The 27,796-nt window shown below is 37.6% G+C and overlaps 1 protein-coding gene across 1 annotated transcript; it reads left to right on the plus strand.

Moving 5' to 3' along the window:
* Positions 1-5,325: 5,325 nt before the first annotated feature.
* LOC139719149 (rho GTPase-activating protein 19-like) lies at positions 5,326-25,333 on the plus strand. Its single transcript, XM_071630583.1, has 14 exons — positions 5,326-5,440; positions 7,568-7,812; positions 8,141-8,233; positions 9,566-9,775; positions 10,493-10,743; positions 11,370-11,462; positions 12,108-12,209; positions 13,025-13,192; positions 17,294-17,419; positions 19,004-19,075; positions 20,054-20,185; positions 20,667-20,966; positions 24,186-24,425; positions 25,147-25,333. Exons 2-14 carry the CDS (start codon positions 7,593-7,595, stop codon positions 25,177-25,179), a joined length of 2,040 nt encoding a protein of 679 aa, XP_071486684.1. The 5' UTR covers positions 5,326-5,440; positions 7,568-7,592; the 3' UTR covers positions 25,180-25,333.
* Positions 25,334-27,796: the final 2,463 nt, after the last annotated feature.

Below are 27,796 nucleotides of genomic sequence, written 5' to 3' on the forward strand. Positions count from 1 at the left end.
TTGTGTGTGTGTGTGTGTGCTGTTTTTTTCTGTGCAGTCCTACATATACACATACCTTTTGTGTTTTTTAGCTGTGAGCTAATTGTATTCCTGAAGCTATCCTTTCTGTTTCTTGTTCCTCCATGTCTCTGTGTTAAAGATGTTTTAGTTGTGTTGTCTCTTCATCCGTCCATTTTTCCAGCCAACCATCTGTCTTTCCTTTCGTCCACTCTGGGTCATGTAAAGGTTTATAATACAAGTTGCATGTTGAATTTCTAAAATTTTATTTCAGTTGTTCAATGTATAAAATTTCGTTTTAGACTTCACAGATGATAGAAGAAAGTGTGTTTTAAATGAAAGAAAGATATTATTCAGAGGGGTGAAGGTTTAGGTGCGAGTTTCTTCAAATTTGTGAAGATCGCAACTGCTGATCTGTACAGTAACAAACATGTCGGAAAAAAGGAACCAGTGGGACTCGAACCTGTCTTGCCTTGTCCACCTTGGACTACTTAACATAACAATGTCGGAATTTCGGAGCTTGGTTATTTGTTCCATGTTCATCGTGTCACTGCCGGCAACCAGGGACAGCCTGATGGTAGTGTCGCTGCCCGGAAAGCAGTAGATGACAGGTTCGAGTCCCACTGGTTCCTTTTTTCTGACATGTTTGTTAATTTACAGATCAGCAGTTGCGATCTTAACAAATTTAATTTGTAGAGAGAGACAAAGTGAAGAAACTCGCACCTGAAAGTGTGTATTATCAGTTTTGTTTTCTTGATGTGAGCTTCACATAAATGAGACAAAATTGCCACAAAAAGGTTATACATAAATAACTAAATTGAATATATTTATTATATACACTTTGCATCTATTAACTTCTCATAGAGTAGTATACTGACCTGTTTTTGCAAGAATAGATTTCAACAGATTATACTTAAATATGTTTTATTTTCAGCAACTATATGTACTAACTCGCAGCATATGTGTGATGTCCTTTTTTGTATTGATTTTTTTTTTTTGACATTTATCTTGATTGAATTTGTTTGTCAATTAATATAGTCCTTGTACCTCTATTGTAGATATCATGTATGAGTTACTGAAGTATATAATCCTTTGCTGTGTTGTAGTTGTGTAGCAGTGTAATGAAGTGAGTGAAAAATTCCATCGCCCATTAATGTTGAAATTAAGAATTCTGGAAGTGTTGAGAATTGCATCACATCACCCACACATCTCAACTCTTTTTAAAGTTAATTTAGTGCTTTGCTCAGAAGATTACAAAAAAAGAAAGAAATGTAAAAGATAATTAAATTTGTCAATTTCTTCTGAATTTATGTGTGTTGAAGGATTGTACATTCATGTCAAAGAGATATGTAGCGTGAACGACTTTGAAAATTTATTGTTTATAATACAAAACTGAAAGCTATACAAAGTTTACAGTTTGGATCAGTTTGAAGTGTGATCTGAATGTTGCATTTCACTCAATTCTTAGCAACAGGTTCTTCAAAAATGTGAGTTAATGTACATGCATATTTAGGTTTTTGAGCTAATAGGATGTATGCTGTAGTTGGTGTAAACTACAATTCTGGTACGAAGTGTGTGTAAGAAAGTTTATGCCTATACAGGGAACCTTGTTTTTAACAAGATGACCAGGATTGCTGAATTTACCTCATTATACCTGTCACCCAAAAACAAACGGTACCTCCTGAGTAAAGTACTGGAAAATCAGGATCACCTAATTTACCTTGTAAAAAGCAGTGTTTTGTTTTAAGTTTATATAATACAAGGTTACCCTGTATTATATAGATTACTGCTAATGAGTGTGTTTATACACTTACAAGTGCAAGTAGTGGTGTATTTCATAAAGTCGAGCTATGCTGCATAAATGTGGCCACTTTAACAAAGCACTGTTTAGGTTTGACTTATATCTAAATTTCTTTGGTAATTACCATTGTCTTTCAAGAGAAAATATTTTGGGAGCAGAATTTATGCACATCAGTGAAATTATCCTTTCAAAATTGATCCCAAATATGCCTTGTCTTCTGTTTTAGCTTCATCAAAGGATCCACACTGATGTTCAGTACTGTATGAGAGCTTTTGAAATATGATATGAAACATAGTCATCGAAATTTTATTTTGAAATATTGTAAGGTAAGCCTTAATATGATAGAGTTATATTTTTAGTACCAAAAGTGTGTCAATTTACATCATCATAGGATTTTGAAAGATTTTTATAAAGCATTTCATAAAGTAGTGATATTTGACAAATGTCAATGTTTTGGAAGTAAGATTGCACTTTGAAATTACACAAATATAAATGCTATATGATGTGATTTTATTGATTAAAGAAATGCACTTGTTATTTTCATATTCATGTTGGGCATTTGTGACCTCTGTTAAAAAAAACAAACAATTGGTGCAACCGTGTGTGCATACCACATTTGTGCTCTGTATGAGTATTTTCATAAAGGCGATCCACTCATTTGATGCGATATTACAGTCAGAATTCTGATATGTGCATATTTAGTTTATTTTATGAAAAATATCACATTTGGTATTGATGTGAATATTGCTACAAATTCTAGATTTACTTGCTTGATTTACAAGTAAATATCTGACATGTGATATAGAGCCTATAGGAGTGATGTTGACTTGGAAAGTGTAGATGACTGATCATTTAATAATCTAATAATCACCCATTCATTTAGATAAAGGGAATTCATATGTTTTACGATTGGATTTGACATGGGAGTAATTTGTGTCTTTAATTTTTTACCATAAAAATTGTAGAGTCTCTTTAAATGGAAATAAAGGATAAAACTGGAAAATGAACATCTCTCCTGCTGTATCATTTTCACTTGATGATATGAATTACTCTTTCCCCCTTTCTAGAAATCAGCAGATGTTTACCTAGTTAGTTTCTCATGTTTCACATATGCAAATTATATGAGGCATTGATGTCATCACCTCAGTGCTCCGAAGGTTTGCATAAAACTATTCACAATCATTATTTATTAATCAATAATTACCAATGATCACAACTCCATCCTGACAAAGTCCATGCAGTGCACTCCCATTGTAACAAAGTCCTCAGGACCGGCTGTTTTCTTTCATTTTATTCACATTTTGTTATAGCCGAACAGATGAGTACGTGAAGATATCAATACATCTAATGATGATAATTTAGGACCTGAATTTTTGTTGTTGTTGTTGTTGTTGTTATGAGACGTTGGTTATAATCGTGTTCGTTATAACAGGAGTGCACTGTATTGAGTAAATAAGAATTGTGAAAGGATTTACACACACACACACAAGCAAACAGAGACACAAACAAGACAAACAACAGGAGACTGGAAAGGGACAGTTAGAGAGAGAGAGAGAGAGAGAGAAGGAAGAAAGAAAGAAAGAAAGAAAGAAGGGACTAGAGGAAATGGGTCCACAGCACTTGCAGAGTCATTACAAGACATCCACTCGTGGGCATGGTAATTGGTAATTAAAGGCATTATTTACCATTTGCAGATGAAACAAAATCCAACATTAGTGCTTTAAAATAGCTCTAAAATGTGAGTTAGAGATGGATCAACCACTGTAAAAATTTGAATCCATATAATCAATTTTAAGTATTGTAAAATACACAAAATGTGAACAATACTTATGCCAATAAACTGCTATAAAAAGTAACAAAAAATATTACATACTGTAATTCAATATTTAAGAACCAAATAAAGCTGCATGTATTTCATTCTCGTTCAGTTGGGGCAATACTTGCTGCATTGTTTAGATCACGTTTTGATTGCAGACGATTACAAAAATTTGGTCCTGTACAGTGTATAAACAAATATATTGTGTGATGACAGTACAGAGTAGAGGAAAGTAAAATTGGCTGTATCTGTATAGATCGTCTTGGAAGTGAGCAGGAAGAAAGATGAGAAGAGAAAGGTCTATTTATGTGAAATGATTAATTACAAGTACTTTGTACTTTGCTCTTTAATATCGCTGTTTTTTATTTATGTTGTGTGGTGTGCATGTGTGTGTGTGTTAATACTTGTTTATTTGTTTGTTTCTTGGTTGGTTGATCGGTTGTTTAAAATGATTGGGTACATCCTGAATCTCGTAATAACATATTTTCAATAGACAAAGCAGCTAGCTTTAATTTCAGTTTCAGTTTCAGTTTCAGTTTATTTTATTTCGACAAGGTCACTCACTTCAGCCAATGGCTGTTCTTCTGTGAGTCCATGAAGTGGTAAAAACAATTCAAAGTAACATAATACAACATTTTATTCTTAGTATACATAACATTAAAAATAGAAACGAACAAAATTATCATACACAGTAAAACCAACACCATATCAACAAAAATACTACCATTTATACTGAAATAATTCCATAAAATTACTTATGCATTAAAAGAGAGAATATGCATATATATATATATATATATATATATATATATATATATATATATATATACCCATGTGATAAATGAAAAGAAGAAAAATAATATAAAAATTGGGACCATTCAAACACATGAATTAATACACACACAGTAAGTCACACACATCATAAAACTGCAAGTGATTTTCTTTAAAATCCTACCTTTGTATAAAACTAACTATTGCAATTTGTCATTTTATTCATGTCTTAATAAGTGAGTGATGATGCAAACGAGTGTGACACAAGATACAACAGGCTTTGACAAGACAGGAACAAATAGAAGGGAGATAAAAAGCAAATAAACAAAACTGAAAAAAAAAAACAAATTGAATTTCTTTATTACTCTTAAGTATGAAAAGTTTATGCCATGTAACATGGTACACATTCGATGTTTTCTTTGAACATGGATTATCTTGTAAAACCAATTGTCTTTTGGAGCTATAATCGAGTGTTCATCTATTTAACATCTTGCATGCACAATACTCGAAACAAAGGGAGACAGATCTAGAGAGAAAAAAGAAAGAAACAAAGAAAAAAGAAAGGAAGAAAGAGAGATATAAGAGAGAGGGAGGGGAAGAGTTTCACACTCGCCAAAATTGAATGATGATCACATCACAAATATTCTGTGTTACAGTGTTCTTGTCTTTCCTATGTAAAGCGATTTACTAAATACAATAGAGCGCATCAAAGCAATATATGGCTACCAAAACCATACTCGATGCAAACACCTCAGAAATGACAGGTGTTTCCCGAAAACCATTTTGATATGAAGGACTTCTTGAGCAGTCGAGTCGCACATCCACCATCTACAGTGGTGACGTCATCAGACTGTGGCCAATCACTACTCGGCTATCGAAGTAAGCAAACTTGTACCAAATTTGATTTCCACGGTAGTTGTTTGTGTGTCATTTTCGAGGCACAAAAAGTCAGAGTCTCAACAACAAAGACAGAACAACGAAAATATCGCCCTAGAAGTCGAAAGTGTAGTACATGACCAGTTGATTGAAGCAGCAAATCGTTGATTGCAGAAAAAGTAAGTATGCTATCGTAACCGTCGAAATCAGAAGTGAAGTGTTTGTTATGTGGCGCACGAGAACTAAATGAACAGTCCCACTCGTTGTTATTGGTGTATGGTCAAGCGCAGCAGCGACCCCAACACGTTTACTGGTTACAAGGCCACCGGCCAAGGCAAGGGCAAGAAGGAGGTAGGGTTGGGGGTACCACGTATCGTCACCCTAAGGATCTGTAGCTTGTTTATTCTAAAAATATAATACAAATCCGCCTAATTCTTACCTCAAATATGCCATAAATACTGCAGTTTTGAATGTCGTGACCGTCTCGTTGATTATGAATCTCCGTTTTAAAATAGCGCAATTTTACTTTTAGTGCGTGCGTTCCGTTTTCTTCGCGCAGCTAAAAAGGGAACCTTGCGATCGGCACCCCCTCTCCTCCATAGGTATACACGTGAATTTCACAGCCATGCGTCGTTACTGATCGGATGTGTAATTTTTAGCTTGGTTTGTTTGAGTTTGATTTTCGTTTCTTCGTTTTTATTGTTTTTAGACACCATCTATAGCTAATGACACTTAATCCCGCGCGTAATTTTTCGTTCTATACGCAAACAGCCTAACCCCGGGACGCTCCGTATACACAGTTACACACTGTGGGAGCGTCCTGAGTCAATAGAGTGCTATATCGGTAAGCTTGAAAAACATACACAGTCTGTCACAGATTTTCGCACCTCCGTAAGTTTCGAATATCACGAGGAAAAAACGTACTTTTATAGTATAGACCATCTACATAAGATTCTTATCTAATTAATACCCTTCGTTCACCTTGTTCTTGTTCACACTGGTCCAATGATCTTGAAAAAACGTTTTTTTCACGGCCATATACGGGTCCGTAGTCCTAGCTCCCCATCCCATTCACCATTTTCGAAATCAGTATGCAGTACACTGCGCATGTAAATATTCATGTGCTGGCGGAGTCGCAATGCGTTTAGCCTTCTGACAAGGCCTGCGCGCGCGCACCCACCCAGAAAGCAACGCAATATACAGCGAGAGGGTTTGCCAACAGTATGATAAGGCCTTGCCACAAAGCTACACGACTTGACGGCCAGCGCATGCGCACAAATCTCAAATCCATTGACTGTATAAGATGTAGTTCTCCCGAGTTCCTCTCGACCGAGTCGCATTTAACTCATCAAACCGAGCAGAAAGGGACTATTGCCAGAACCAAAAGTTGAACGCAGTCAGTCTTCAACATTACATCTTCACCTGTAAGTCTTCATATTGCAGAATTTATGCGATTTCATATTGATTTTTAGGCGCTATACTTCGCCTGTCATGATCATGTCTGCTACAATGCGCAGCCCCAACACTGCGTGTTGGGGCTGGTCGCAGTTACAAACAGCCATGATACGCAGGGTGTCGATGGGAAGGTGCCCTGTCGATAGGTGGTGCCCCAACCCCTGATACTAGGCGAGCTCGCCTAGTACCTCCTTGGTTACACTACCGTGACTACAGCAGCTAGCAGCGCCCCGCGCTGGGGTTAGTGCATGATCTACGTTCATGTGATGTGATTGACAAAAAAAAAAAAAAACAGGCTCTTTTAAGCCGGGTCATGGACGATGGTCATGGTTTTTGTGTGTCTGTTTGTTTGTTTGTTGTTAATTTATTGTTTTTTATGCTGTAACAGTTAGATCTAACAAGTGTTAGTTGTTTTGAACGTGCGTCAGTTTTCTTGTATTTCCTGCACTAACGTTAGGTAGCAGGGAATAATTTTCCTGGTATCGTATCGCAATTTGCTATGCATTTTTACACCACTGCTACACAAACTAACTTTTGTATAGCAGTTTTCTTCCTTAGAAGTGTACAGGATACCATGTGAAATATTGTTCATCAGCTGAAATTGCTAATCAAATTTGAGTTCGAAAATTATTCCCTGCAATAATCAATGCTGCATGCTGTCGACAGAGCAGTGTAGAGTGAGCATGCATTACCAAGATGAGTTACTTCCAGTTAGGCAGAGTTGATAAGGCAGTTGTGATATCCTTTCGTTTATCATATAGAGTCTATCATGTAATTGATTTGGTGTTTGTAGTATTTAAATTTTTTTTTTCAATGGTTAAGTGTCACTTCATTCCATATCCCCCTGCCAGAAATTTGAGGAGGTATCGGTGCAACATGAGTGACCGGGAATTCCTGTGCAACCCTCTGTACTATGTGGAGGTGATGAGGCACAAATATGCCGAGACGTTGGTGGAATGGTGCTGCATTGAGCTGTCACACATCCTGGACTTCAGCGGCACAGACAGTCTAGGACAAGTCTTAATGGGCAACGTGGATGTCAAGCAGGGCAAGACAATCATAAGGAAGTTTACGCGCCATAGGAAAAAGGACAAAGGTAGAATCTGCAATGATTCTTTCCTCTCTCTCTCTTTCACTCGATTTCTACATGTATATTGCTTGGAACACAGATTTATTCAACATGATTTTTTATATTCCAATTTTAATATATTTGCTATAATGTCAATCCACATTAGTCATGATTGCGCTAAACTATAAGCCTTCTTTTCAGAATGAGCAGTGCCAAAGTAGTTCATGCCCCTGGTAAAAGTAGTTCAGAATCATGTTTGTTTTAAGTATTGTTTTTTAAATTTTGTGTGCTTGATTAGGTTTTACATGTTGTTTTACACTGCAAATCCATTGCTCATTTGATTTTCTCTCCCCAGCGGCTATCCAACCCCAACTTGCTGTGTTTGGATCCCCACTTAGTGAGGAAGGTTACTGTCAGGTTCGGCAGCTCATTGAATACCTGAAAGATAGTAAGTGTGCCATCGACTACCTCAAGAGTAGTAAGTCTACTAACATTAACTCATCACTTTCTCAAGGATAGTAAGTCTAGTCATATTAATGCATCATTTTGATGTATCCTGCTATAGTCATTAGAATCAAAAGGGGCCTGAGGTTTCAGTCCTAGCAGAACCTTCATCAGAGGCAAAATGACAAACAGGCAGGGACAGCAATCACATATAAGGACTTCACACAACAAGAACAAGGGAGGGCTAGGGACACAGAACAAAGAAAAAAAAAGGGAGGGTTGATGGTGAAGGGCAAGGAGCCCAATAGGTATCAAAAGGGAGGGGGATTAAAGGAGAGTGGACAGACAAAAGGCTGAGGAGGGTCAGTGATGATCTGGAGGACCATGGGGGGGGGGGGGGCAACCTTTGAAGGATAAGGATGAATAGGGAGGCAACATCAAAACAAGATGAGGAACAACAGGGATAAAGAAAGGAAAAGAGTGAAATAGCAATAGTAAGAGTGATGCTACAAACACACCTGCTCTGTGGTTAGGGCAAGCAGACTTCTCTTATGGATACAAAGAGCACTTGTCTTTTTGATGTATACTATGACTGCTTGCTTGTGAAAGGTAGGCAATAAGTGGAATATGTTTTGCAACATCTTATGTTGATAAGCAGATCATTTCCTGCACTGTTATTTTGGTGAAATGAACAAACAAATTAGATAGCCTGGATTGTAGTTTTGGGAAGATATCTTGAATTTAACCACTGTTTTTTCGTTATGATATTTTGGTTTCTAAAGACATGGTGATCAGTATGCTGACCTTTCTGCATGGGAAAACCATGTGCCCATGAAATATGAAAAGGAGGAGGAGAAGGGAGGAAGAGAGGAAGAGAGTGAGATGGAGAAACCCTAACTCTAGCATACACTGACATGCATGTTAACCTGTTGAGAATAGGCTAATTTTGTTGCAACATCCCTCAACATGCATTCATCATACACACCTGCCTGAGTATATTCGGGACTAGTCTTCAACGGGTTAAACTTTGACTCTAACAAGTTTCTAAACAAATTGATATGAATTTATAGTGAAACGCATCTGTTTTGAAAGCCTGAAAGGTGAATATGATGGAATGAAGATTGATCTTTAGTGGATGTCTTTTTTAAAGAAAGAATTCCAGCATTATCATATCAGAAGGTGTTTATTGGCATATAAAGATTCTTGAGTATCTATACATTCGTGTAGTCTTTGTGTGTGTCATACCATGCATGCATTGATGTAACACAACATATACTGTCTGAAGACATTGAGTATAATCCCTGCTCTATCATATGCACTTTGTTTTTGTTCACAGATGTGCACGTGGAGGGCCTGTTTCGTATCCCTGGTAATTCACACCGTCAGCAGCGACTGAAGGATCTCCTCAACCAGCGCAGGGCGGTTGACCTCCAGAGTTCAGAGTTCACCCCACATGATGTGGCCTGTGTCCTCAAGAGTTTCCTCAGTGAGCTCCCTGAACCACTTCTCACAGACAGACACTATGGTGCACATGTCCAGGCTGCAGGTATGAAAGACTTTTTCAAAAACAGTATCTATTCCAAGAGCAATCAAACTGAGCTCAACAAACAATAACCACACATCACTAAAGTAGCTTCAGAATAGGTCATCTTGTCCCGAAGCTGTCATAGCCTCCCTGATTATGCTGGAGGCTTCTTAAATATGTAAATATCTCTTCATGCTTCTGACTAGAAAATATTAAGGCCTCCCTCATTCATATGAATTACATTTGTTGGACAAGAATATATTTCTTATTGATTACATTTATATCTCTATTCTTCATTTTCATGATTTCTCAAGGATACTTTCCCTTTGCTCTTGTTGAGTTATACCAGTAGTAATGATTATGGTCGTTACATTTCATTCTTTTAATGTTACATGTATTATTTCAGAATGTATTTGTTATATTCATTGTGAAATATAAGATGTCTTCCATTATTCACTACTTACTATAAATGTTAATATGACCAATGCAGTACATGTACCAAGAGCATTCTAGCTTAGCTAAGAATTATTGCAATAAGGCTATGTTACAGTCCACAGGGTTTGTACAACCTTATAACAAATTACATACATGTAGGCAGTGTTCTATAACATTGCATGGAGACATGATATATTATAGCCACACTTCAAGGTAAAATCTATAGATCTTAGAATTTCACTTGTGCATTTCAACATGTATTTCCCTTTTTGCTTCTACCCCCCACCCCCTCCTCCTATCCAGACCTCACCTACAAACTTGAGGTGCTCCCCCACCACACCCCTGAGATGCTGGGGCGGATCCGGGCCACCCGTACCACCAGTCAGGTGAAGGCCCTGCGCTACCTCTTCCTCATGCTGCAGCCCTGCACCTACAAGCTGCTCAGAGAAGTCTTGGAGCTCCTGAACACCGTGGCGGAGAACGAGGAATCGAACAAGATGAACGCCTCCAGTCTGGGCATCCTCTTCGCTCCCCACGTCCTCTGGCCGAGATTTGTAAGCATTTTATGAACCTCAGCCCTCCTTTTCATGACAGCCTTCTTGTAAGGGATTTCAAAGAGACATATTTTAAATGTAGGCTGTTACAAATGCTGGTAACAATTTTGATAATGTCATGAAGTCAATCAACTGACAGTCATGTGTTTTTGTCAATGAAACAGTTTTTCTGCTTTGAGTTTCTTTATTTCTGTACAAAGGAGGCCATCAGTGCAGGATACTATGAATGGAATCAATGCATATTTCTTTTGTCCACTAACACAGCTCTTATCCATGAAAACAGCAGGGGGGGGGGATACAACTTTGGAGATGCTTTTGTTGCACATTTCAAAAGTAAGAAGCAATTCCTAACTAGCAAAATTGTAACTTTTAAGTGCTGTCTGTAAAATGTTCCAACCTGTACTATCAGAGCTCATAAATTTTGAATTTTCCCAGATGATCCTGAATGCTACAACAGTATCAAATTTAACTGATAATTTTGATGGTACAGCCAGTATATGAGAAATGGAATGGACAATATCTTAACCACACTGCATATGGTGACTCCAAATTCTATTCTCGTATTGAAATGTTTGATGATCTTGATTCAATCACATTTGCCTCTTTTCTCTTTCCTTGGATTTCAGCTGACAACAAATGACCTTAGGGATCAGTCGTATATCAACAAACTCAACTATGCTGTGGAATTCATGATCAGCTACTTCAATAGCATATTTAAGGTAAGATACATGTCATAATAGTTTTACAGAGTGGTGAAATCAGTTAACATTGTTATCAACAGAGGTTGATGCACTTATGAGGCAAACTATATTGTACATGTTATTTGACTCCCATTTTCTTTGCTCAATTTTTCACAAGTTGAAGAAGTGACAGACCATTCCCAGGGATCATTAGGTTCGACCAAAGAGATGATACCACAAGAGGTCGTAGTCCAGTAGCGGAGGCGACCGCACAAGGGAGCTGCCATTGCGTGGATCTTGCACATTTATTGAACAGTAGATAGCAGCATTCTGTTAAATGCACTTGACTTGAATATTATTACATTATATTGTAGAAATTGATCATCTAAACAATCAACCACATTGCGTTTCTGAAAAATAAAATGTGTTATGAGGATCAATAAAAATCAAAATATGATATGAGAAGATATTACTTGAACATAGCCTTAGATCCAGTGCCTGGATGCGAGGGTGCGCTCCCTCTTCAACTTTGGACGTCTCATTTGTACGCACGCGTATGGCGACTGCCTACTCTATATATTAATAAAATCTCTTTGGGTGCAACATACATTTAACAGATGTATGTAAATCATTACCATCTTTGTGATTTGGAATGCTTGTGTCATATTGTTTGAAATCTTGCAGGTGCCAGAGAGCATGTTGAAGAAATGTGAGGTGTTTGTAAAGAACGGGGGTGTGCTGCCCGATGACCAGGATGAAAGGATGGACTGTCAGGACAGTGCCAAGGTATTGTCCAGTCTTAGGGGCATCCCCTTTCTCTCTAGTCATGTGATGAAGCAGATCATGTGATAGCGCTGAGATGGGATACCTGTGAGATGTAACCGCTATTAGACCTCATCCCTTTACACGGTGGTTTTTGTTTTACTTTCATTTGTTACAAATTGATTCAGTGATGACAGCTTTCTGGGTGTTGGACTTAAAGCCTTTAAAATCATCATCATCCAGTGTTGATCAAGATTTGTCTCAGATAACAGGGGTGACTGGATTTACTTCACTCTTCAAAGTGTAAACAGCAACCACTCTGTCTCTCAAACCTTCTCGCCACCTTGCCCGATTTGAGGCATCCTCCTTGACGCAATGTATCATACTGTGGTAGGAATTATTGTCAATATAAGTGTGACTTGATTTTTTACATGATGTCTTTCTACTGAGATTTAAAAAAAGATAAATTCTTTACAACATATTGAACATGAAAGAAAGTATGTGTCAACAAGAATATTGGTAGAAAAAAAAAATTGTATTCTTTTCCTAGAACAGTAGAAATACACTTCAACAGAATTGTTGCTTTGAGCTGTTGGTTGATCTACATAAGTCACTAAGTTCTGAAATCTGCCTCTGTGATAAACTTACTTGAGTAATGTCCTTGAAACATATGTTTACAAGATCGATGCTTCAGGGACAGTCATATAGGCAAATCCACACATGTAAATATTTCTTGTAATGTTATTGCTTCATGTGGAGTATCTGCTTTGCGGTTAAATGACATTAAATGTAATAAGTACTTCATGAGATGGAACTCTTGAATGCCTTGCCCTGTCCAGTCTGACGACGAGCTCGAGAGTGACCGCAGGCTGCCCATCAGCAGACCAGGGCACGCTGTGGTCAAGGTCCAGGAGAGCAAGAATTGCACGGAGGAGGCCCTCGCTCAACTCTACGCAGACGTCCAGGCCATGCCGGACAGCTCCAAGAAGAGGCGACTCATGAAGCAGGTATCCGTCACAATCTGCTGCATATTGTATTCACAGTTTGTAGCACAATTATGGCATCATAGATCTAATGACAATTTTATACTCCAATTGTAAAAAAGTTTTTGTGAATGAGCTCATGTGCTCCGAAAGCCAGTATTTAGGTTTATTATATCAATATGTATCTTCACTTAAATGTTGTGAATTATATATTATGTTATCCATAAAATATCCTAGTTCCTCATTTAGATTAGTAGTGTAAGTCATTACTCATGAGTATATTACCTTTCCGCAAGGAAGCTATCCATTCTGTGTACATAGACATTTCAAATGGCTCCTATTCCTTCACACACGTCTCAAGAACTTGGGTCACGATATATTGCGTTCCCCTTTGAATTGCTGTGAGGTGAGAACCGATGCTTTCCAGCATAATATATTTTCTGATGATATGACATGCCTGGTTAATTGCTGTCTGCTGACCATTTCTTGTCACTTGGGTAAACGATGACTGACATGCATCACAAAGTTTCTATTTTCCGCTGTGGAAAACTGAATATTGAACACACTTGTGCATTGTCACAAACCAAACTGTAACACTAGTGTGATGGATAGCTTCCTATGTTCCTGTTCCTAATGCGTCTCTTGTTTCCATACTGTCAAACTGGAATTCATCTTTAGATATATATCTGCAATTTATATTATGTATATCTACCCCACATCCCCCAGTATCTTCCTTTCCTCGACAGTAGTTTCACTATCAGATAAACTCTGCATGTTTGTGTTTCATCCGCTGTGCTATTTTTGTTGATGTTACCGGTGTTTGTCTACATTCCACAGGAGAGTGAGAGGCAGAGAAAAGTATTGCGACAGGTAGAATGGATCCACTTTTATTCCATGTTGCTTCGTGGTTGACTGACCGTCCTTACACCATTCCCCCTTTTCCCCCATCCCATCCCATCCCATCCCATCCTATCCCATCTCTCCCCTCACATCCTGAAGCATTGAATTTTTGAGAGACATCCTTTAGTAAAGGTTGTATGAAAGATTTCCAAACAAATTTTTAGAAAGGTGAATTGTGTCGTGTCTATCAAAAAAAAAAAATCTCTCTTTGAACATCTTGAAAAAAAAAGTCTGAACTCTGACTCTAAGTTGTTTTTCAGTTGCAGAAGAGATAACAAAATATATCTCAATGGCTGCAAAGTGAGATACATGGATTTTTATCTTTCAAAATTCTTGTCATGTTAATCAATATACACTAGGATTGTTTTTATGATTTTCACATATTTATTGCAGAAAGCCGTGATGGCTACTTTAGTGACTGTCTGATGATGAAACTCTTGGATGTCTCTCAACATGTGTCACCACATTTGTTTTCCCCATTTTCTAATTCAACTCACCAAGATTCTTTGCTCAACAGAAGCTATTGGACAACTGCAAGTGTTGTTTCCATGGCGATTCCACTGAAGCATGAAAATCATACATCATCAGCTGCAGAAATAGATATATGTGTGATAATCGTTTAGCAGGATCTGTTGGACAACTGCGTAAGAAGTGTTGTATCAACGTGGATTCTGTTGAACATACATGATTATGAATGTCATTCACTTGACAAAAGTATGCCGATCATGCAAGAATAAACATGTTAAAGTATCATATTAAGCCATATCTTGCCTGTAGTGCTGAAATTTATGTTGAAATACTATGCCTTCTTGCCATAACTATGCATACCCACTTCTGTATATCTTCTGAAAGTCTTATTTCTACAGAGTGATATAAAAACTGCTTTGCTGGCCTCTATGACCAGTGCTTGTTAGGTATGCATCTTCACTGGACAAATCTGACATAAATTTTTGGCACTTACAACTCAGTAATTCTTGAAGATGTCATTGCAAGCTCTTGTCATTAGATAATCTGCTTGATTGATGTGACACTTATCACTTGTTTTGTGTCTGCACATGGTTCTCACATGGATGCTGTGTCTTACACATAACTGATTTTTTCCTTGTTGCCCATTACAGTGTCAGAAAGATGTGAAAATCAGGTTACAATTTTGTCTATAACCTATTAGAATAAAAATAAATAGCCAAATTAAAGAATTAAAATAAAGATCATCTAAAGTGTTGATTTCATAGATCTATTAATTTAGCTTGTATCATTGAGAATTTTAACCCTGAATTTCAAACTCGTTTGATCATTTTCACCAAAGTTCATATGAAAATGGCAGGTGGTATATAAAGAGATTATTCTTGCATAGCATTGCTTGACAAATGGCATTGTGAAATTGATGAAGTAGATCTATGCTTATTCAGGATCCAAGGCATTGTGATGAAAGAACTCATGCAACCACATCTGTGAAAAGATTCACCAAAATATTGATCTATGAAGTAAAAACTATTTGGTATAGAAAAGCAAGACATAATGACATCATTTTATTTTGTCCTCTTGCCAGGGAAAGTCTTTCCTGATAATATCATTGAAATGTCATTTGATCTTATGAAAGTGGAAAGAATTTTCACAACATTTTCTTTTCAACTAATGTGATAGATTGAGTGTTACTCTTTCCTTCTAGTAAATAATTTATGTGTGCTTGTGTGTGTCATGACCCCCATGAACTCAACACTTATGAATTTTAAAGTATGAAAAATGTGTCTTTATTCAGGCTTTTGTGTGAATAATATGCAAATTGTGAACAAGTATTAACATCTCCTTTTTATGCTTATCAATGAACCTTGATTGCAAAGGTGATTGGAACTATTGTGAAAGAGTATAGATGTACCTCATCCATAATCATCTCTGAGTTTTCTCTCTAGACCCACTCAACACATTGAAATCAGCCATTCTTTGTTCTAGGCTCTCGTTATCATAACCCAAATTTCCTGAGTACAGATATTTCATCTTCAAACTCCTCTTTCAAGACTAACAGAGAGAATTTCACTCTATGACACCATTTTACTCTAAATGACACCATTTTACTGTAAATGACTCCATTGTGGTATGGTGATGTTCTCTGCAAGTGTGTTGACGTGTTGGTATTGACTACTGTCCATTTGTAATAACCGTCTAGGCCGTACTTTGGTCTGTTTTCAACTTCCTCGATTTAATTCACATTTGCATCTCTATTCAGAATTTCATCTTTTTGGAGCAAGCATAGATCTTGTTTGAGTTTTCTCTGATGGTGGCTCTTCTTCTGTATACATTGCAAATATGTCTCATTCTAAGATTTTGTCTCATTAGATTTACATTTTTTTTTGTGCCATCTACTGCCTCAAGTCTGTTCTTTTTATTCACTGTCTCTCAATCTTTTTATGTCAGTCTAAATCTCATTACTCTGACAAATCAGGGATTCTCCTTCTTTGCTATTCGTAATTAATTTTCACTATGAAAAATGTAAAGAGCTCCACTACTGAAAGTCTTGGTCTCTTCAAAAAGGGGGGAAAATATGTCAGTTTGTCACAAATATTCAACAGTACACTGCAGTTGTACTGGGTTAAAGGGACTGTACAGTTCTGGTTGAGGTGAGGATTTAGCTTTTAACATTTTGCGAGATATTCAGAAACCATTCTATGATATTTCAAATAGCATGCAATTCTAAGGGGAATCAAAAGTTTATTTGATGAAAATCGGTTTTGAAATGGCTGAGATATCCAAAAACAAAGTAAAACAAAGATATCCTAATAAAAAATGTGGCCTGACGCCTTTTATTATTATCACTTTTTTTGATATCTCAGCCATTTGAAAACCAATTTTCATCAAATAAACATTGAATCCTTCTTGAAATTACATGCTCTTTCATATTTCATAAGAGGTTTCTCATTATCTCACTTAGGAATGTTATAAACCTGAATCCTCACCTCAACCAGTACCGTACAGTCCCTTTAACTGCTGAAATAGAAAAATAAAGTAAGAAAGACTCTATTCTGGATCATAGTGGCACATGGGGATAGTCAAGATTTCCTACTTCATACCAAAACTTTATGGGGTAAATGAAGCTCTAAATATATCTTTCTATTGCTGTTTCTTGCCATATTCTGTGCAGAAATGCTTTATATCACATGCTGCTTTCATTTCATGTTAAATACCTTCTGGTTGTCATGTTTCATTGCCCTGCCCTATCCACTCGCCCAGTTTGCCCATAATAGCTACATGCCGGGAACACCCACCAAGGTACGGGATGACGCTGTTCAGATGCTGAGGTCAAGCGAGAGACCACGAAAGCATCGACGGAGTCGATCGGCCGGCGAGGTCCTTGTGGTGTGTGCCTCCTCATTTCATTGTCTGCGTTTGCATTTTCACTGTCTTTTGGGGGATGATCATATCGTGGCTGGGGTGACAAGACCTTGTATCTGCAATTTTGGTGAAAATGACTTTTTTGGATTAATAATCAAATAATGGGTTAAGTGATGTCCTGTCCAAATCCCAACTGTCTTACTCCAAAAATGAAGCCACCACAGCATGTCAAAGGGAAGGCTATCCCATTCGCTATAGTGCTTTGGCCGCCATGTTTTTTGGCTTTCCTGAACATTTGACATTTTGTAGATACCAGGTCTTGTCACCCCAGTGATGATATGCAAAGTTACCACTGCATTCGTCTGTACCTCTATTTTGTCATTTTTTATTAATAAAAAAAAAGAGGCTCCTGAAATGTAGTCTGCAACTCTGGAATGCAATACTGATTCAAATTCATGAAATTCTTCCGTCAAGATGTTTTTTCATTGCAACTGATTGACTAATTGCCCTACATCAACATAAATCAGTTGCAATGAAAAAAAAAAATTGTTGACCAACAGTAACTTTTCTTTAATGTGATCATATCATTTTATTTTAATCTTTCTTTTCATGCCTTCATACTATTCTGTGAAAAAAACTGCTTTGTAGCTGGCTAGACTAGTTGAAGCTTCAGAAATCTTGCATACTTAGTTATGCATCTCATGGATAGTAGAACCAAAATACTTCTATAGTGGAGATAGAATCAAACTATTGTCAAGTAACATGACTGGTGTAGTATGTGTCATGCTTATGATATTGTCTGTGCAATTGCATGAGTTGTTTACTTTTATCTTAAAACAGTTAGTACTCATTTTGTGACGTCGGCTCCAACATTTGCCTAGATGTGAATGACTGTCAGTTGTCTCCATTATTGGCCATTTCCATTTGGACCATTCCATGATGAGTCTCAATGCCAGAGTCTCTTTTCTGTTGGAGAAGAACATTATTTTTGTGTTAGCATTTGTCAGAAATCATTGGCTTTCATCATGCATCGTGTCAATATTACCCACAATTTATTTCAAAAGCCTTTGAATAGTATTACCATCATACTTGTTTTCTCATGTTATCAAACTCTCATGCATGGAACATAAATGCTCGATTTTAATTTAACCTTTGTATACAAAGTTTTGTTATTTGGTAAGTTGATGGATTCACAAACATGTCACCAGTGCTAGTGACTCAAGCTGAGAGAGGCAAAATTCCTGGCTATAATGGGCAAGTTTGTGTCATTGATTCCTTTAAAAGCCAATTTCATCTCAGAATCTAACAGATGTACACATTATTTCTAGAGTAGAGTAGTGTTTTCAAATTGGAGTTAAAGTAAGTGGAATATTTCTCCTTACTGAGTAGAATTGTGAGAAACATTTTCCTGTGAGTATAATAGGATCGTTCTGTTTGATTGGGTATGCCATGAGTAATGGCATGGGTCAAATATACTATCACTGATAAGCAATCAAATAGAGATTAATGTATTTCCATTTTGCTGGAAATCTTGAAGTAAAGAGACATGTCACTTGACAATGTTGATTTATTTCTTTGTCATTCTTTTTTTTTTTTTTTTGATAACAGAAAGGACTGGGGACACCCTTCAGTAGTAGGAAAAAGAGACTGGCTCCCAACCCTCCACCTCAGAAAGTGATGGTAAGTAGGAATCTTTTCTTATGCCCATGCCACAGCTGTCATTGCCTCTCTACAATGCCAGGGAGACAACGTGTGCATGCATCAAATGCTATATGTGGGACTGAGTAAAATCTTTGTTTGTCAGAGAAACATCGTAGGAAGAGTTGAATGGAGGAATTGTCTCAGCCTATGTGGTGTGGACATGGAGAGTGAAAAGAGGCATCAATTTTACTTAATTAGAACGGAGTGAAAAATCCACAGGAAACCTGGTGTAAACTTCATGTGGATGTTAACAGTGTTGTATTAAACAATGATGTATATGTGGAACAGGTGTGCTGGTTTGGAGGGTGGTTGGTTAGGGGGTAGGGGGGAATTAGCATCGTCCATTTAGGTAAATACGAGGGTACTTTAATGCCTGTAATCCGCAAAGCATTTCTCTTTCACAAGTACACTGTACTTAGTTTTAAGCAGGTATGATAGAAGTATAGTTTCACTGGTTAAACCATATGCAGGCAGCATTGATCCACACACCTTTACCTATATGTGGATAGTTATATGTTTTAAAGGGATCATATAGTTTTTATCGAAGCCTAATGTCAGGTTTACAACATTTTGTGGTGAGATAATGAGAAACCTCTTATGGAATATGAAAAAGCATGTAATTTCCAAGAAGGATTCCACATTTATTTGATGATCAAACATTGATCTTGAAATGGCTGAGATATACAAAAAGGTGATCCTAATAAAAATTGACAGGCCACAACTTTTGTATGGATCTCTTTGTTTTACCTTGTTTTTTGATATCTCAGTCATTTCAGAATTGATTTTCATCAAATAAACTTTTGAGTCCCCTTAGAATTGAATCTCTTTAACATTTCATAGATTGGTTTCTAAATATCTCGCAAAACATTACAAGCTGAATCTTCACCTCAACCAGTACTGTACAGTCCCTTTACACTAGCATCATGTTCTTTGGTTGATATGTATGTTTTTGTTTAGCTTCAGTCAAGCTCAGTAGATGACCAGGACGGTGAGATTGAGACAGAGAGAAGAATGAACAACCTGAACAGCAGCGGAAGAAGACGAGCCAACACCGGCGGCAGTCTTGGCGAAGATCTCAAAACATCCATGGTATGCTCCAAGATACCACATCCTTTCTTCCATCCATGTACCTGGGATTAACTCATGATAGAGGAGGAGTTTACCCAAAGGAAAAATTTTCGTCACATTACTGCAGTGGAGTATCTACAGTGTCTTCAGTGAAAATCTATTGTAGGCAATGCAGTTACCACACCCTCACCCTCTACTTAGGAGGGGTTGGTATGCAAAATTTTATCCTAATTGAGCAGGGCTCTGGTGTAAATGTGGGCCTTGATTGACCTGTGCAAATCACCCTGCAGGAAATCAACTTTGTGGCTTCCATGTTTAACATTAGACCATTAGACCAATCACTGTACCACTTGACATCCATGGCCATAGGTAGACTTGTTTATTGACACCCAAAGACAAAGTAGATATCAATAGGAAAGTGTGAGGAAGTGGTCATCTTCTATCTGGGATACAATTGGAATTAACTATTATGATTAGGAAACAAATTTCTTGTTATTTTCAGGACTTGAACATCCCAACACCTGCACCGAGGAACCTGGGATTCCAGCGGCAGGACAGCTCGGTACCCAACCGACCCCGCGCCTCTCTCAGGGTGAGAAAACCCCATTCGTCAAAGTCTGAGCGCCCCGATAGGCCTACCACCGCCCCTCCTTCGAGGCCCGTCCTGCAGGCCCAGAGCCAAAACATCACGCCCACCCGAAAGGCTCCCACAGCTCCACCCAAGAAGTACTCCCCCTTCATCGCCCCACCCAGAAGCCATTCCTCGCCCATAGAAATGGACGGCAATACGCCAAGCAGAGAGGTATGTAATTCCAGACATGTCATAGCTTTTATATGTATTTAACCCGTTGAGGACGAGTCCCAATATACTCGTTCAAGTGTCCATGGGAAATGTGTGTTGTAGCAAAATCAAACCATCTTCAATGGGTTAATGACATGCACTTATATCATGTACATGTACCTGTATTTTACCTTGTGTATTTTACTGTGTTTGATTGTATTGTTTTTATAAAGTATTGAATAAACTAAATGCCAAATGATACATGCTAAATTGTTGTATCATTTTGGAGTGAGTTCTTTAAAAAGATATTGAAGTGCTTTCTAAGTGGTTATATAAAATAAATCCAGTTATGCAGCACACACTCATACTGTCAGCATTGAAAAAAAAAAGTCATGTCTTGTATTTCTGAACTTTTGAGAACAGCAAAAATCAAAATGTGCACGCACTGCACTTGACATGATTTATAGCAGATTTACAGTCAACACACAGACAAGGATGTAAATATCAAAACTTTAATCCTTTTTAATGTCACATTCATGTCAAACATTACAGCATGTAAATTTTTACAGATATTGTTAGCTAGTGATCAAGTTTTTAATGGATGAAATTTTAATGCAAATTGTGACCACTTCTTGAGTAAAGGCATCAATAGTTTGGTTATAGCATATTTTGCATCATACCATTATTGTCCCCGCCGAACGAGTTCGAGCAGGGGACTATGAAACGGGCTCCGTACGTGTGTGTGTCCGTGTGTCCGTCCGTCTGTCCGTCCGTCCGTCCGTGTGTCCGTGTGTCCGTGTGTCCGTGTGTGCGTCCGTGTGTGATCAAAATCTTCAATTTGCTACTTCTCTGTCATTTATGAGCCAATTTTGATTCTGTTTGCTTTATATGATAGCACTACATGGGAGCTTTGAAACTTCTACACAGAATTTCAGTCGTGACCTTTGACCTTGACCTTTGACCTATATTGTACATTTTGCTACAAAATGCTACTCCTTCGCCATTTCTAACCCGATTTCGATTCCGTTTGCTTTATGTGATGGCGCTAGGTGAGGGCTTCAAAACTTCTACACAGAATTTTGACCTTTGACTTCTTTGACCTTTGACCTTGATTTTTTGACCTATATTGTACATTTTGCTACAAAATGCTACTCCTTCGCCATTTCTAACCCGATTTCGATTCCGTTTGCTTTATGTGATGGCACTAGGTGAGGGCTTCAAAACTTCTACACAGAATTTTGACCTTTGACTTCTTTGACCTTTGACCTTGATTTTTGACCTATATTGTACATTTTGCTACGAAATGCTACTCCTTCGCCATTTTTAACCCGATTTCGATTCCGTTTGCTTTATATGATGGCACTAGTTGAGGGCTTCAAAACTTCTACACAGAATTTTGACCTTTGACTTCTTTGACCTTTGACCTTGATTTTTGACCTATATTGTGCATTTTACTACAGAATGCTACTCCTTCGCCATTTCTAACCCGATTTCGATTCCGTTTGCTTTATGTGATAGCACTAGGTGAGGGCTTCAAAACTTCTACACAGAATTTTGACCTTTGTCTTCTTTGACCTTTGACCTTGATTTTTGACCTATATTGTACATTGGCTACAAAATGCTACTCCTTCGCCATTTCTAACCCAATTTCGATTCCATTTGCTTTATGTGATGGCACTAGGTGAGGGCTTCAAAACTTCTACACAGAATTTTGACCTTTGACTTCTTTGACCTTTGACCTTGATTTTTTACCTATATTGCACATTTTGTTACAAAATGCTACTTCCGGCGGGGACATATGTTACGCACTGCGTAATTTCTACTTTTCCTTGTTCCAATATAGTATAAAGAATTACAATATATTGTTGTGACATTTGATTAATTTCCCTTCATGTTTTTATTTCAGGACAAAAGATTTAATGATGCTTTGAATGCTAGATTATCTATATTCAGAAGTACGGAAATTGTTAGTAATACTCAATGATTGGTAACTTCAGTAACTTCAAGAAAATGCTCTGAATTTTACATTATTTTGCAGTAGATAAAAATTGTTGGCTGTTGACATTCTAAGTTGTGGTAGATCGAACATGCAATTGATTATCTTAACCCTAACTTACCTGGGCTATTTAGCAAGCTTGAATTCCTGGGGGGGGGGGGGGGGGGGGGGGGGGGGGGGGGGGGGGGGCATTATGGCCCCCTTCAGATCTCGGCCGTTGATTGCGCGATCGCTGCAAAATTTTGCATGAACATAAATGTAATCTACAAGACTGTTAAGTTAAATTTTCAAAAAATTTGCATTTTCTATTTCAAATTTATTAATTATGCAAATATATGCAAAAAATCTCATTTTCGCCTGTAATTGGCTTATAAAAGCTTATGGAATGCTGATTTTTGGTGTAAATATTCCTAGTGACATTCTGAACATTTGTGTGTAAAAAAGAATTCAGTATCAAAATTCATTTCTTATGTTATTTATTGTTTTATCATTTTTTTATGTATTTCCCTGTTTTTTCGAACTTTTGTTTTTGTTAATTTTTTAGCAGAATTTGTCATACACATCTTTAGAAGCATAATTATACTAAAATGAATTTATTTCAGCCATTGAAATTAAGAATATGAATCTATATATGAATTAATTGAAAAAACACAATTTGTATTGACTTTGAACACAAAATCACGTTTTTGAGCAATTTTGGGGTTGACTAAAATTTTTTGAAGGGACGTGGCTTCAGAACGGTATGTCCGGGCGCAACAAATCTGGTCTCAAAAGTTGCGCGAGACTTGAAAGTAAAAAGTCAGCGAGCGGCGCGGTCAAAAAATTTTGTGCGGCGGAATGGTCGCGGAATTCGTCGGGGGGGGGGGGGCATTATGCCCCCCCAGGTAAGTTAGGGTTAAAGACCAGAAGAAGCTGTCTTTCATAGAAAAAAAATAATAAATAAACGGAAAGGTGTTAATTCCGCCAATGCCAATGGGTCGTCAGCAGCACACCAGGGATCACCAGTGTTTTGGCCATTTAAGTACTGGACACTTCCCCCTGGCTGGCTGGTGCTACGTTGGGATTCCCTAGACAGCGCCCCCATGGCATCTCAAAAACACTTGGCATCAATCATCTCTCTTCACTCCAGATTACAAACACTCTCTCTACACCTTCCCCATTCCAACCCCATACCTTCCCAACTATCCATGCACAGAATAGATAAAAAGTGAACAAAATAATCAATTTTTGTCTTTGTTTCACAGAGACAACCCAGGAAGATTATACCGCCCCCACTTGACCACTCCTCCCCCAAGGACAATGACCACTTGTCACGCCACCATCGCTCAAGGCAGACGCCCATCCCAGCACCCAGGACCAACACACCTCCTGTGGCTAGTGTCCCAAGGAAACGCAAGAGTGACGGTTCGCCAGTGGACAGTCCTATGGTAGTGGACAGTCAGCCATGGTCAGGGCGCAGGCCGGTGGCAAAACCAAGGATAGCGGTATGTAGTCTGGAAAGATTGTTCTCAATTTTAGTGTAAAGCGGTAAATAACTTTTACAAATAAAAAGTGCAGTGGCTTCATCTTTTGTGATGACACAAATATATGATTAGCTCATATGAATTACAAAAAAAAAAAAAATGATTAGCAGCATGACTCATGAAACAATTTACACTAAAGTCATTCAACTCAGTCAGGCATTTTCTCTTGGAATACTGCTACATGTATTGTTGTCCAGAATAGCATCATGAACTGTGGTAGTCTCCTTATCCAGTGTAGATGACACCGAAACTTTAAAAATTCATAACTCTTGAATGGAATGCCAATTTGCCTAAACTTTCAAAAGATGTGTTCGACTAATATTACTGCTTTCACTCAATCCACATTCATGTTTGGGCTTTGGTTTCCTTTAATCATACTCAAACTGAAAACAAACGTCAATATCTGTCATTAATATGTTTTGATGTTGGCATCATGAATACAATATTGAATAGTTTGAAATTTCATTTGTCTAAGGGCACAAAAAGAATGCAACTCAAAGTGTAGACCATACACATAAATTTTAGCACTTTTTTATACACATAATTATTTTTTATTTGTAGGCATTATAGTTGGTATCTGCTGTCATTCTTTTATATATTGCTTTCATTACATAGTCTGTCTCTATCAAGCTTTTATTGTGCCAATAATTAGATTTCATATATACAATTTCTCACTGCACAGGACCGAAAACAGGCATTTCAGACAGCGGTGTGATGAAAGGAGTATGGCAAGAGGACAGGATGGAACTTGCAAGTAGAATGCTTACGAAAGATGGACCAAATGGAAGCATGATGACCAATTTATATTATCCTTATATTTCAAAGTAGAATGTAAGTAAACACTCTCACTGTAAGTACATACCTTTATATTAGAGCACAAGAGATTGCTTAAATTTTGGAATATTACCAGCTCAAGATTTGCTCAATGAACTCACACATACGGTGAATGTAAGCAGGAGAGAGAGTATTTGTTCGTGTATTATTTTTGTTTATTATTGACACGTGTGGGTAACTTTTTCCCTAGTCAATGCAACACAGCAGTTAAATGCCTGTTTCAGTTTTGATAGCAATCACTTGTCTCCCAGTAGTTCATTGTATACATGGAAATGTTCGCACATTTCAAATAACTTGATATCAATGGGGGAGGGGTAATCACATTTTGGGCTTCCTTCTTTTTTTTTTTTTTGAATTCTATGACATTCATAAGATAGTGACAATCATCTGAGAACACACAAAGTTCATGTCACTGAATTGAGCAAGTAAAAAAAAGAATTAATGGAGCAAAATTTTACTCTTTTACAAAACTCTTAATTTGTCATATCTTTGAGACAGATTCAGCAAGGAAATCTTATATGTCTGTAGTACTGAAATTTTGCATAAATATTTTTCTTTCTTTGCCAAAACATTTGAGCATTTATCCCAACTTAACTGCATTCCCAGAAACCAGATTACTGAATATATTGTGTATAAAGAATGATTAAATCTTTGAAGGCTTCTGTGGCGGTAGAATGTTAGGTGGTAGAAGGCTTAACGGTACACCACATATTCTTTCTTGGGTACGTAGGTGGCCCTGAAAAGGGCCTACCCATTCTTGATGTTTCAGCAAGCATGCTCTAGCCGTTTCAAGGGAATGAATCATTGCCATTTTCATTCTCTTGAAAACGGCTAGAACATGATTGCTGTAACGTCGGGAGTGGGTAGGCCCTTTTCAGGGCCACCTACTTACCCAAGAAAGAATATGTGGTGCACCGTTAAGCCTTCTAACACCCTATGAAGAATGATTGCAATATGTGTGCATTTGAAGTTTATGCCTTCATATGTAGAAATGTTTTTATTCAAACACAAGCTGAAAATGCTGTAATATGCAAGGCATCATTCACCCAGGAGTCAAGAATAATAACATGTTTGCTGGGCATGTTTTATGAATGTGGTGGTATTACCCATGAAAAATAGATTTCATGAGTACAATGTGTGTACCTATCACAGGTATTGACAGTACAGAATTTTTTTATTTTTTTTTATTTGTTTATTTATTGGTTGGGGGGGGGTTGCTCATAAAAGCATCAGTGTAGTAAAGCTATGACAAGTTCTGAGGCTTCTTTGGACCAATTTTGATGATGACTTGAACCTTGCCTTCAGGAATACATATATACTTTGTATGTCATTGGATGACTACCGTATCTGGAGAGGACATGAATGTTTTTCTCTCTGTGTAAAGGCCCCCTACACACTGAATACGATACGGTCTGGGCCACAGGCTAGAACTGGTCCCGTTCCTGTACAACAGTGCATAAAAACTATGGAAATGAGTCGGTCATGCACTGTTCTGTTGCGATTGTTCACACCAAACATGCACAGTGCTGTGGTAACTATCACAGTCCTTACATGATTGCTCTGTGAGCTATTTGATTATGGTCCAGGCCATGGGGTCGGGACCAGACTCGCTGTGACGGAGTCTTCATGTACAGTATATATCGCTGAGAATGTAGGTAGGGAACTCGGAGCATTGATGTCGAACGATTTGATGTCACAGAGTGTGTGTATGTGTGTACCATATGGCTGCCTGCTTTCCATAACTGTATTGATGTTATGATTGCTGTATTATGCTTGCTTGCTGCATTCACTGATGGGCAGAGATGATTGAATGTAACACACAGTGACACTGACTGTTGATTACATAATAGTTCTAATCCCTGTTGTTTCATGGGGTAATCATCTAGACAGTGTTGCATTGATACTGGACTGAATGATTTTGTCTAACCTACTTAGTGTCCAAGGTTTACTCTATACTTGGGGGAGTGGTAAACAAAATTAAACAAAGTTCAGTTTAAAAAATAAATGAATAAAAAATCACAAATTATTGTTTGAGTGCATGGGCACACTAAGGATAAGAGAGGTGTGAAAGCTTCATACTGCAGTTACCTACCAGTATATAACTCTTTCAGTCTTGTTGCCAATTTGTTTGTGTACAATGTCAATGTCATTATAAAACAGTGGTGCCACGAGGGTTAGACAGACGTTCTGACAATTCTCACTATGTTGGTCATCTCCTGCACATAGCTTAAGCACTAATTCTGAGATTACCCTTTTGAGCCAAATACAGTGGAACCTTGTTATAAGTTGGATATAGCAAAACCCTCCTCTAATAGTGATTTTGCTGGTCCTAGCTCTCGCATTTCTTTGTTTTTGTTTCCTGATATACTAGTGAGAAACCTAAGCAAGGTACAAGTAACTGCAATTACATACCTGCCAACTGTTCAGTTTTAATCTGAATATTCAGATTTTTCACTGAAAGAAAAGTATATGAAATTTATGAATGTTCAGATTTTTAA

Source organism: Diadema antillarum, unplaced genomic scaffold, assembly GCF_040938485.1.
Source record: "Diadema antillarum isolate AM-2024a unplaced genomic scaffold, OU_Dant_1.0 scf00000105, whole genome shotgun sequence".
Classification (NCBI taxonomy): Eukaryota; Metazoa; Echinodermata; class Echinoidea; order Diadematoida; family Diadematidae; genus Diadema; species Diadema antillarum.